Raw genomic sequence first — 12,051 nt, forward strand, 5'->3', positions numbered from 1 at the left:
TTTTTTTGGCACCCCCTTAACACAATGGGATCTAAATTCCATTGTTGTTTTTTTTTTCACATCACAATGAAATCTTGATTGCATTGTGATAAAACAAAAGTTAAACAACAAAATCTTGATTCCATTGTAGTGTTTTTTCAAAAATTGAAGAAAAAAATATATTTTTAGTTTTTTTATTGATTGAACACCATAACACTGCATTTATTAACTAAACATTATTTTTCTCAACTGTTAGTATGATTCACGAGAGAACAATAAATCATCTAATATAAATAACAATATGGGTTTGATGCAACTCAACACCTATGTTTGATATTCACCATATTGCTTAAAACAAGAAGAGTGTATATGTTATTGTGTATTGCAATGATGACATGATTTCATCATCTAAAATGATAATGTTTGAATATTCTAATGGTCCTAAAATCATTACAATAGGTGAGAACATGTTGCTTTATGCTTTAAGGAAAACAATTATGGACGTCATCGGAGGTTGCAAAATTTTATCTCTTCTTTTTTATCGTTAACTTGTTTACATAGGTGATGGTTGTGTTGAATATGAGTGTATGGAGCTTAAACACGACGATGATGTGGCAAAAATGTTTTCATCTTTTTGGAATTTAGTAACAAATGTCCAATTGAATTGAATGCAACTTTTGGTCGATCTTCAAATGAAATCCTTGGCCTGTTGCACCAACTAAGGAAACCAAGATAAGCTGATGAGATCATTACTTTGATGTGTGATAAATTTGTGAGGTCATGTTTTTACTGTATAAAAATTGTATGTTGTTTGCTTTTTTTAAGAAAATAAAAAAGTTTGCATTATGAGTGTTGATGTTTGTTTTGTGAATCAATTGTAGAGATCATTGTTATTACTAGGCATTGTGTTGTTTAAACGGTTAAGGAACACAAAAAAATGTGTTTGATAATGATAATAATAATAATAATAATAATAATAATAATGATGATGATGATACAATAATCATAATAATAATGATAATAATGTGTTTAAACAACAAAAAATGTACATACTACATCAAAAGATAATAATAATGATAATAATACAATAATCAGTGTCTCTACCACCTTTCTTGCCACCATTTTTGCTAGGCCTTTTCCTTGGTTTTTGTGTGTCTAAGTTGCACCCAACTGCTAAGCCTTCCTACAACAATTACAAAGCTTGATGTATGAGTTGATGATGACTCGTGCCCTTTGGCACAACTCTGAGGTCCAACAAGCTCTGCATAGCTTCTGATGCCATCTAGAATCGATCATGCAATAACAATTATAATTAGTAGTTATATTTTTAGTGACAATTTAAGAAAAAAAATCAACAAAATTCAATTTGCACTACTCGACAAGAGTAGCCTCCACCTGATATATAGTCTATCAGTGGCTGCCTAGGTTGTGGTTGTAATGGGATGGATGGTAACCTTACAGAACCACGTGGTGGTGGTCCATCCTTCGACGGAATGGTATAAGGGTGGAAAACCTTGTAAAACCAAGGTAGGAAGTCAAAGGTGCAAGCCCAAGGACCACTAGGTGGCACAACATCGCCCAAAGGAATGATATATTGTTGCCCTCTACCCACACCTTATCACAAAGTTGATGCATAAAACGAGGAGGTGGATGACGTGAAATCCTCAATACATGATCAAATTGCCTCAGCACCCTCTTCGAACGATAAGGCCACACATCAGTCTCACATATGATGAATCTAGAGAAAAAGGGTTTGTTGTGCGAAAGGCCTCACACCCCTGTTCGAATCATATGGACCCCAAACGACATCATCCATTAACAACTCATCCAATTTCTCCTTGACTGGAAGAGCACACCCGAAACCTCTCAATAGCCTTCATCTGCTGGCTATTAGGTCCTTCACATCATAATTTGTCGACTATGAATAGGCAACACTAGGCAGATGCACAAACATATATGACTCTAAAAAACATTAAAAGATAATTATAGTAGTAAAGAAAATAATAATAAAATAATTTACTTACCATGAGTAACGTCATGTAACCTCCACATTGTTTGCTGGTGTATTGGCTTCCATAGGAGAGATGATCGTAGAGGTATGTCAGTGCAACTACTCCCCATGCATACTCGTGGCAAGCATCCAGGTTGTCGATGTACATGAGGTAGGTGACATGGATGTGAGTCGAAGACTTGTTGGCAAATATCGTATTGTCAATCAAGTGCAACAAATAAGTTGTGTCAACCCAAACACACAACCCTGACTCACCATGCCAATGATACAAGTCTGCCAACCATGTCAACTTCACACTGGCACCTGCCCTTTTCGCCATTGTGGCCTTTCCTTTGTTAGAATGGCACGGTGATGCATTAGTAGCATCTTCACCGCATCTTTGTCAAAGGTGGAAGGGACATGATCAATGGGCTTGGCGGTCGTAGGCAAGTGCAGCAGACAAGACGGATCATTCAGACTAATGATCATCTATCTGACAGACAGGTGGAAAGAAGACATCTCCTGGTGTCACTTCTCTAGAAATGCATTCATAAAGTCTTTGTTTGCAGCATGATACTGCGTCGTAACAAGGTATGATAACCCTAATCGCCCCACGTAAGTCTTTACCTACAGATGGGTAGGGAACGATAACACTTGGGCACTGGGGCTGACAAACTTCACCTCTAGACACTCTTGACAGATCTAAACATGACCAACACAATGGTCTCTGTAAGATTGAATCAATGACAAATCAACTAGATCTCCTCCAAGTGGAGGTCCAATCATCTTATCAGCAGCTAGCCCTAGCCTTGGTTGTGGCTGTTGTCGTCACTAGTCAACATGACACACACATCTCCAAACTCTTTTGCATGTCATTTGATTTCTTGAGCTTTATCACCACTATCCATCAACTGTCTTTCACCCTTCTCAATGTTATTTCTCCTCACCAACTTGAGTCTCTCCCCAAACCCAATGGTGGTCCACTTGGTTGTGCCCACCTCCACCCCAATCTCCCTTCCCTTACCTTAGTTATCAATTTCTCATTGTAGAAATGTTCTCCTTACACCGACCATATCAACATCAAAATCATTATGACTTAACATACTCTTTTTTTCTCTGTTTGAATACTCGTACTCTTTTATATTTTTTTTAAAAGTTTAAACAATTCATTATATTTTTTTCAATATATATTTAATCTTTTTATGAGACTTTGACATTTTTTTACTGTCAAAGATTAAGTTTATGTTTTGAACCGTTGTGTTTTATATTATGAATTATTTAATTTAATGACATCTAAAATTAGTTTTAAATTTAAAATTAGACAACAAATATCTACAAATTTATTGTTTCATAGCAGTAACCACTTTTAGTAGACAAGAATAAGCAGAGGCAAATATACCTGACCCTAAACGGGGAGGAGGTAGGCACAAAATTTTATCTCCAATAGATATCTCGAATAAAGACAATAATGTATTATGATTTTCATATGAAATTTAATAATTTTTTGAAGTAAATAAATATTTTTTTAAAATGATAAATAAGAATTTAAAATATTAAATGTAATTAATAGTTTTAAATGTGAGTATAATTTTTTTCTTATTTAAATATATATAGAACATAATTTGTAATGAGAATTAAAATATATTTAAAAACTCACCCAAAATAATCTTATTTAAAAGAAATTTGATAAGAAATTAATAGAAATTCTTTATATAATAAAAATCCTGGTCAACATTTGTTGATAACTGATATTAATGTGTTTAAAACTTACCCAAAATAAACTTATTATTGTATATATATGTTTGTTTAAAACTGATAAAAAAATACATTTTTAGAATTAATTAATAGTGCCATTTAATTTAATGAAAATGTTTGATATAAAACAAAAACTCAAAACAAATGTTCATGGTCAAATAAAATGTTCGATTAAGTAGAGTTGAGCTTGTGATGTTTTAAACTTTACTCTTACTTGATCTAAAATTTTGATTGGATCATTTTCTTAAACTTAAACCTACCTCAATTAAGACTTGAAATATGTGTGACATTATCGGGTCAATTAATTTTTTTGGTGAATATGTGTATTATCTTGTATGAATTTTAACAAAATAAGATTCTAAATCTCTAATATACTTCTCAAAACCATATTATAATCAAAGATATATTGATGTAAATGTGATCATAACATACGAGGTTGTTGAAAATATTGATTATAAAATCGATCCCTTGCATCATATCAAATATCAAATACCAATACTCATTATCACCTTTCGTGTAAATAATGCAATAACAACACGAAAATTAAATGAAGTTAGTTGGTAAGTATAAAAGAGCTATACTACTTCTACTCCTATGAATTTACCATTAAAACTATAAAGAAGCTACAAAACCAACAAAATAAAGAATCAAATATATTTTTTATTGATTCATGATACGATGTAAACTTTACATTGAATAATAAACCTATTGGATATCTTACATGTGTCATCATCTGGAATTTTAAAAAATTAAAATAAAATTAGAAAAATAATATCTAAGTCATCTAATTTTAAGCCACTTATTTAGATTTCTCTATGTCCATCCTATCATTATATTATTTCCCCCCTCCCCCTAAGAAAAGAGAAATCAACTTTCAACATTTTGTTTATTCTTGAATTAGCTCTATCATTTAACATTTTTGCCAATATAATATCATATGATTAGTAGATAATTTTATTTGTTCAGCATGTAATCATACATTTTATTCCTGATCCATGCAATAAAAACATATCTATTCTTAGAGATCAATCCCTTAGATTCATTCACAAGTCTTAATTTATGATTACTTGATTCACCTAAAAAAAATCTTTTTTTATATTATCCGTATGATAATTTGTCCATCCCAATTCAATAAATAGACAAAGAACTTAACTGGAAAGAATATTCTGCCAATAGAAATGTCCAAGAAGTTGTTAAACAGGTTGCCAAAAATGCGTTAAGCTAGTAGCAAGAAATGGAACTCACTACTAATGAATGAGAATCAAATAATTCAGAAAGAGATGGAGCGCTTAAAATACTATTTTTGTCGTCAAGCTTTTATTAACCAAATCATCACACATTATATTTTAACAATTAAGAAAAGTCTTTCCATTCTTTAACAAAAAAAAAAAAAAGAAACAATATGAAATTGAAACATCATTTTAGCATTAACAAGAATGATAATTCTCTCTCACAATACCAAGTTGTCTGAATCGATTTTTATGGACCCACAAAGACAAAGACACTTGAGCTTTACAGTGTCCTAAGCCATTGATCTGTGTCTTATCTATCTAGTTGTGTGTACAGTGTTGTTGTTTTCTTTTTTGTTGTGTCTCGAACTCAATTATTCAAAGTCAATATCAACGGTTCAAGATCAAGTTAACGTGCACCCCAATTTAAGTCTTTGATTTTTCTTTGATTTGTCTTCCCACAGATCACAACAACGCTCTCACGCACTAGTTTGACCTCTTTGCTGTTTGCACTTTTGGTTCCTCCTCTTCCACCTCACCGATCCACACAGGTTGGAGACCAGAAAAAAAGGATAAAAAGTTACCTTTTATTTATTTATTTTGTGTTGGGGAATGAGAAAAAGTGACCCTTATATTTATATAACGGTAATTTGGAAATGAGTGGTAGTTAGGAGGCTCAGAAAGACTATCCAGCTGAATTTTGCATGTGGGGGTTTCTGTTAAGTCAAGTTTCTTCAAGATCGTTGTCAAAGTGAGGGATAGGAAGACCCAGAAGCGCTTTGAGAAAGGTATGACTCAATTTCTGAGTTCCCATTTGAGAATTTAATGTGAGTTGAGGAATTTTCTTTGAGTGGTTCCTTAGTGGAAATGGGGGAGGTCATGTTTGTTCTTTATTGTGGCATTTCATGTTTTGGAATGGTAAAGTTAGGAGCTTTGTTGAGGATACTCAATGGGGTGGGTTTGGTGTTAGAAACTTTATGTTCTGATTGATGTAAGCTGAATGTGTAGTAAAATTTTGGTGATGTCTATGTTGATGTTATGATTGATGGTTTTAGGGGGTTATCTGTCAAGGATTTCCACGGGTTGGCGGTGTTTTGTGTGTTGAATTTGTTAGAAAACTCTGGATCTCGTATGCTTTCTGTTGTTAAGATTGGAATAGATGCTTCATTTGAGGAATTAATTACCTTTCTGTTGAAATAAAAATTGTATTTTGAAATGAACTGCTATTGAGTTTAGCTTTTCTAGTGGTGATTTATGCATGTATAAAGAATGTGGAGAGGAAATGTCACGGATGTTCTCTATTTGTATGTGTGGGAGAAACATGGAAGCTTTGATTGTGGTGTTTTTTTTTGTTGTTGAGTAGATGTTGATGAATTTGGAGAGTGGAGGAAAATGCTAGTAGTGAGTTGTAGAAAAAGATGTTTCAATCTTTTTGCTTCTTGCCATACACTCTTGAGGTCTGCAGTGTCAGGAAAAGTGAGAGAAGGTGAGGTGAGGAAATTAATATAAAGATGAAATGCTACATGTTTGAGGTCTTGAAATTCATATAAAATGAAAAGGTGAACGAAAGAAACTTGTAAAAAAAACAGACTAGGTTAATTGATCCTAAAAATATAAATACCCTAATGCCATTGAAAAAAAAATCCTACAGTACCTTTTATTTTGTACTTTCTTTTATTTGCATTTCTTCAATTCCATATTCTTTTGTATACAGCAGCAATTTTTTGTCTTTCCACCGTGGAATTGAAGGGAAAAACATAAGCATACCAATGCTTTCTTTTTATGTTTTCAGTGAACACTGCCAATAAAAGAGAGCATACAAATTCTTTGCTATTCCTTCATCAATTCCCTCCTCCTCAACCTTCTATAAATGATCAAATCATTCTAGACTCTAGAGGAGTTGTGTGAACTTTAGAAGTAATCTATGCATAGGAAGTAGGAACTATAGGCCTGCTAATTACTAACTGCTAACTATTGTTGTTTTCCTTTAGCAGCATTCATTAATGTTAGAGATTCCCTTAATTAGCTAGTGAATTATACACTATCTTTTTTATTTATGTTGTTGTGTTAACACACAAAATATAGTTGTTTTGTTTCTTCCACAAAAGATCTCATTTTTACCTTACTGTTGGACCAGCGGCCTCAATAACTTGCACTTACTTTCAGGACTTCCTGCTAGTTGCTGAACCACAAGATACAGACTAGCAATGGATGAACTAGCTAATAAAATTCAAGATGAATTTTATGGTATAGATGCAGCTTTTGGAGAACCCTACTCACTGCGGGGGTTCTCAACTAAAGAAAATGATGTGCAAGAAATATCCCTGCAAGCTTTAACAGATATAGACCATCGCTTAGCCTATTTTTCGGAGAAGCTGGTGAACTTGCATGTGCTTTATATTTATCTATTGGCCGAGGAAAGTGATCTTGAAGCAATGGATTCAACGAATAACTGCATCTTGGCCAACTTATTTGAGAAGGCAATGACATTTGATCTATTGTCTGGCATTTTAGATTCTGAGGTAAGAGAGCTGGACAGTTTCATGGACACTCTCCAAGAAGAAATTGTTGATGCTCGTCATAAAATATTTTCATGCAAACATTTGACTGAGGTTTTCTTTATGATGGACAAAAAATTGCATGACTCTGAAGAGTCTGTGAAGCAGTTTCAACAGCAGTTATTGGAGTTGAAAATGCAGTCATCCCAGTTACAGAAAACCATTGAGGCTTTTCGACATGAGAATTGTAAGTTGAAATTTTTACTCAAAATATTTTTGTTCAACATATTTATTCTGAGGATACAGTCCTTTTCCAAGTTTTGGATGACTGTTTACTTTTCTTAGTCATCCATGTCAACAGGCGAAGCGGGGAAGGCCTTGAATTTATCAGGAAATGGTCAACTGACAAATGTGAAAGCAAAATCCAATGAACAGATGGTTGAACAACGAAGATATATTCTGCGAATGCTTGAGAAATCTCTAGCAAGGGAACTCGAGCTTGAAAGGAAGTTAGCAGAGTCAAGAAACAATGAAGACCTAAAGTTGAAACTCCATTACACAGAACAAGTGGCATTTTATATGGAAGAAGCTGCAGAAGTAGTTTGGGGAAGATTTCTAGAGGCAGACAATACCACAGAGGTGTTAATGGGGATTTCTAAAGGTATAATGGGACGCCTTCAAGTAACTGAGTTCAACCTCAATGGTTCTATGCAACGAGAAAATGAGCTGAGATCAAAAGTTCAAATTTTGATAGATCAACTCAAGGCTAAAGATGCTGCTTTAGAGAAGCTTGAGAAATGTAATGTTGAGAGTGTTAAGGAAAAATCTGAGGTGTTGGCTTTAAGGGAAAAGGTGAAATTTCTTGAGGAAGAGCAAAAAGAATTTGAGCTTCAGATAAATAATGTGACTGCAGAGAATGAAGCATGTCACGAACACCTAATTGAAATGGAAAATTTTGTTGACTCTTTGAAAGAAAGCATTGACATAGCAGAAAATCGGGCTGAGAGTGCAGAAGCAAAGGTTACACAGTTAACTGAGACCAACTTGGAACTTACTGAAGAGGTGAGTTTTCTTAAAGGGAGTGCCAGTACTGCAGAGAAAAAGGTTGGTTCACTTGAGAAGCAACTAAGGGAATTAGATATCCAACTACAAAATGCAAAGGCATCTTCTGAAGCAAGTCAAGAACAGCAGAACATGTTATACACAGCTATATGGGATATGGAAATATTGATTGAAGAGCTAAAATCAAAGGTTGCAAAAGCTGAAACTAATAAAGAAAGTGCTGCAGAGCAATGCTTTGTGCTGTCTGAAACTAACTTGGAACTTAATAAAGAATTGGATCTCCTTAGGTCCAGAACAGTAAGCTTGAAAACATCTTTGGATCAAGCTAGCAATACAAGATCATCAAGGGCAAAAGAAATTGATTGTAAAGCTAAGCTTATCATGGATATGGTAATGCAACTAGCCTCTGAAAGAGAGCGCATCAATAACCAGGTAATGAGTTGATAAATTTCTAATTTTGAACTCTAGCTTCGATGTTTCTTTTAACAAAAAAACTAGTATTTTGGGCCTTTAAGGATATGTGTGTACTCAATTGAGTTCCCTAGAGATTGATTTTATAAAATGAAACATTTAATTTATCCAAGTTTGGTCCTTCTGTGCTTATTTCGTGCAATTTTTTGTTATCTCAACTGGTTATGCTAGGACTGAATTGAAATGAACTAAAATATTTAATGTCTAAATTGTTGAAAATTATACCCTGCAGAACACAATTGAGAAAAGTGTAGATGACATATACCCATTACTTAGTTAGATACTATAATAATTGGAGTTAGTTAGTTAGTTGAGGGCTGGAATAATTAGAAAAATAAGGAATGTTTCCTATAAATAGGAAGAGGGGTTGAGAGGAGTAGTTAATCAATTGGAGGGTTAATATTGCGTCTAGGGAGAGTCCTGGATCTCTCGAATATCCATGAAAATTGTGCATTCTTTCTGTTCATCAATAACAGTATGTTCTTTGTGTGCTCAACCTGAACAAGTTTCTATCAGTATATTGTAAGGACCAAAATAGTTTCTCTCCATCTTTATAGTTTCCCTAGCATATTAAAATGTATCTAAGCGAATTATCTTCAGTATACCTGAATCAGAATTTCCAATCAGGACTGTAACGGTTTATGGGTAGTTATACTGAAAGGAACAAGTGGAGATAGTTAACTTTATGGTAGCCATCAGTTTTAATCTCTATATTTTGCATAATTAATATAGGGAATAAATTAGTAATTTTTCCTTGAAAGAAAGAAGGATACCCAAAAAGTAACATGATCATTTTCAAGTTATGATTGTGTATTTAGTACAAGTTTTAATTTTTCTTCAAAATAGTATGGATTTATTATTCAACTTTTGCTGAGCAATGATACACTAACAGGGATATTAACACTCTTATCACTATGTTCATCCTGCAGTTACATGCTTTAAAACAGGAAAATAAACATTTGGTAGAAAAGTTAAAGAATACTAAAATTGATGCCTCTTTAGATGCATCCAACAATGGACTAAATAACAGAAATGAAGATCAAGCTTCCAACAATGACTCGAGCAATGATAACTCTGCTAAATCATCAGATGAAGAAGGAATAGATCACTTTAATAAGACATTTCAGGCAGGTACTTTTTTTGTCATCCTAATCTCTTTAGTTGATACTTGATATGCTTATATGATGCTGATAGGTGATAGCTGGGTGTTAAATTTAATTGTTCTTTTAATGACGCTGCATGTAGGACTAATGCTTTTATTTTTACAAAACTAGTGCCTTGACAAGCATTTACATACATGCCTATCGTCTCAATCCATGTTTTTATTTTATTCAGAGAGTAAAAATTGGAAACAAAACTAGTAATAAAACCTCATAATTATTCCACTAACGGCCCACTCTTTTGGGTATGCTTTTGCATTTTATAGGTAGGGGGGACTACAGACCATACCAAAGTTTTGGTATATCATGGTTATTTCATAATTTTCGCAATTAACTGAAGCTTAACAAAATATTATCTATACCTGCATAATAAAAGAAAATGTAATACTTAACATATCATTATTCCACTTTGCTTTTTATTTTTATTTTTTCTATGTGCTAATTACATGATGCACTCTGGTTGGCCATATATGAAAGACATGATTATTTAGAACTGTATTGGTGATACATAAGTATACTTTGAGCCTTCCGGGGTTCTTCTACTTGTCCATTATTCTATTGCATGCATATTGGAATCTCTTGGTGGTACCCAAAGATGAAACATATGGTAAATGATAAAAGGAATATTCTTTTATGTATGTGATGACTGATGAGAATATAGAAACAATTGACCCTTGTTTAACCACTCCAAAGTAACTTAAAGCTAAATAGTTCTTGGCTAACACCTGATTTACCATACACAGGTAGAATTGATGAATGCATATAAGCTGTCTCTAGGTTTCTATGGTTTTCAGTTATGTTTGTTTAAGAACTTGGATGAATATGTAAGTCAATGAACTTTCTGGTCATCATTGTAGATTTTGTCTCCCATTTAGTGTTTTATTTTATTCAACAAATAACTTTACAATTATTAAGACAATATAATGTTTGTATTAATATTGGATTTCCTCTATTTCTTTATTTCTTGTCATTCATCTTTCTTTGCCTCTATAATATAATTACCCTCTCTGCCTGAATACACTAGTGGCATGACATGAGTCTACGAACCCTGGTTCTCCCTTCTCAAACTATTTTCTGCCTCTCATGCTATAATCAGAATATAAACATAAGAAAACTTACTTCGAATTTTAAATTATCTGTGAAAAGTTAAACAATTCTTATCCTGATCGCATTTGCATTCTTTAAATTAATGGTGCTTGCAATGGTAATTCACAGAATTGAGCAAAATGCCCAGCATGAATCAATAACTAGTCATTTCTCTCAATCGTTTACTTTCTACCATCATTGAAATAGCCACCCTAAATGGATTTTGTATATTGCTGTGGTCAGATCACAAAATGGAGAATTTAACCTTGCAATTGCATTGATAGAATAAAAAGCTAATTTAGAGGTCCAAACTTATTTTTGCTTAGATCCTAAAACCTTCCCCCTTTCTTGGTTTCTATTTTTAGGTGGATGAAGAAGGTGCAAGCTCCGTAACTCGAGTAACATCATCTATTTCAGCAGATAAGCCTGCAAATTGGAGAAACTTGACATTTCTTTCAGTAGCAATGTTTGTCCCACTGATTTCTGTGCTAGCCTTCTGGTGGTTTGACAAAGGAAACATTTTTCTTTCCAAAAGCTTTTGATTGCTAAGTTATGACCTAGCATATAGAAAAATTTGCTGTTTGTGCAGTTGTGCTTCCCTCAAGTCCTTAGCTTATGTATTGTTATTGTATATTCATGTGATCTTAGGTGGTTGTAAGCTAATATTATAATTGAATTGGAGGTGTGTTTCTATCATGAGTGCTGAACAAATGTAGAGTTTTGTGTTTGATAAAGGTGCAAATGATGAAGATATATGCTTAAGATGTGCAATAATCATGGAAAAATCCATTGTTGAGAGGTGTAAAAATCATGTAGAGTTA

The 12,051-nt window shown here is 33.4% G+C and overlaps 1 protein-coding gene across 5 annotated transcripts; it reads left to right on the plus strand.

The window, feature by feature from the left end:
- The first annotated feature begins 5,269 nt into the window (after positions 1-5,269).
- On the plus strand, positions 5,270-11,958 carry LOC100784341 (WPP domain-interacting tail-anchored protein 2). 5 transcript variants are annotated; one of them, XM_014766802.3, is made up of 6 exons: positions 5,270-5,741; positions 6,317-6,444; positions 7,120-7,698; positions 7,813-8,945; positions 9,914-10,111; positions 11,596-11,958. In XM_014766802.3, exons 3-6 carry the CDS (start codon positions 7,161-7,163, stop codon positions 11,770-11,772), a joined length of 2,046 nt encoding a protein of 681 aa, XP_014622288.1. In that variant the 5' UTR covers positions 5,270-5,741; positions 6,317-6,444; positions 7,120-7,160; the 3' UTR covers positions 11,773-11,958. The 5 variants fall into 5 exon arrangements, with proteins under 5 accessions (XP_014622288.1, XP_014622290.1, XP_006574978.1 ...); XM_014766804.3 differs by having other exon boundaries at positions 6,317-6,439; XM_006574915.4 differs by lacking the exon at positions 6,317-6,444 and having other exon boundaries at positions 7,091-7,698.
- The last annotated feature ends 93 nt before the right edge of the window (positions 11,959-12,051 follow it).

Source organism: Glycine max, chromosome 2 (assembly GCF_000004515.6).
Source record: "Glycine max cultivar Williams 82 chromosome 2, Glycine_max_v4.0, whole genome shotgun sequence".
Taxonomy (NCBI): domain Eukaryota; kingdom Viridiplantae; phylum Streptophyta; class Magnoliopsida; order Fabales; family Fabaceae; genus Glycine; species Glycine max.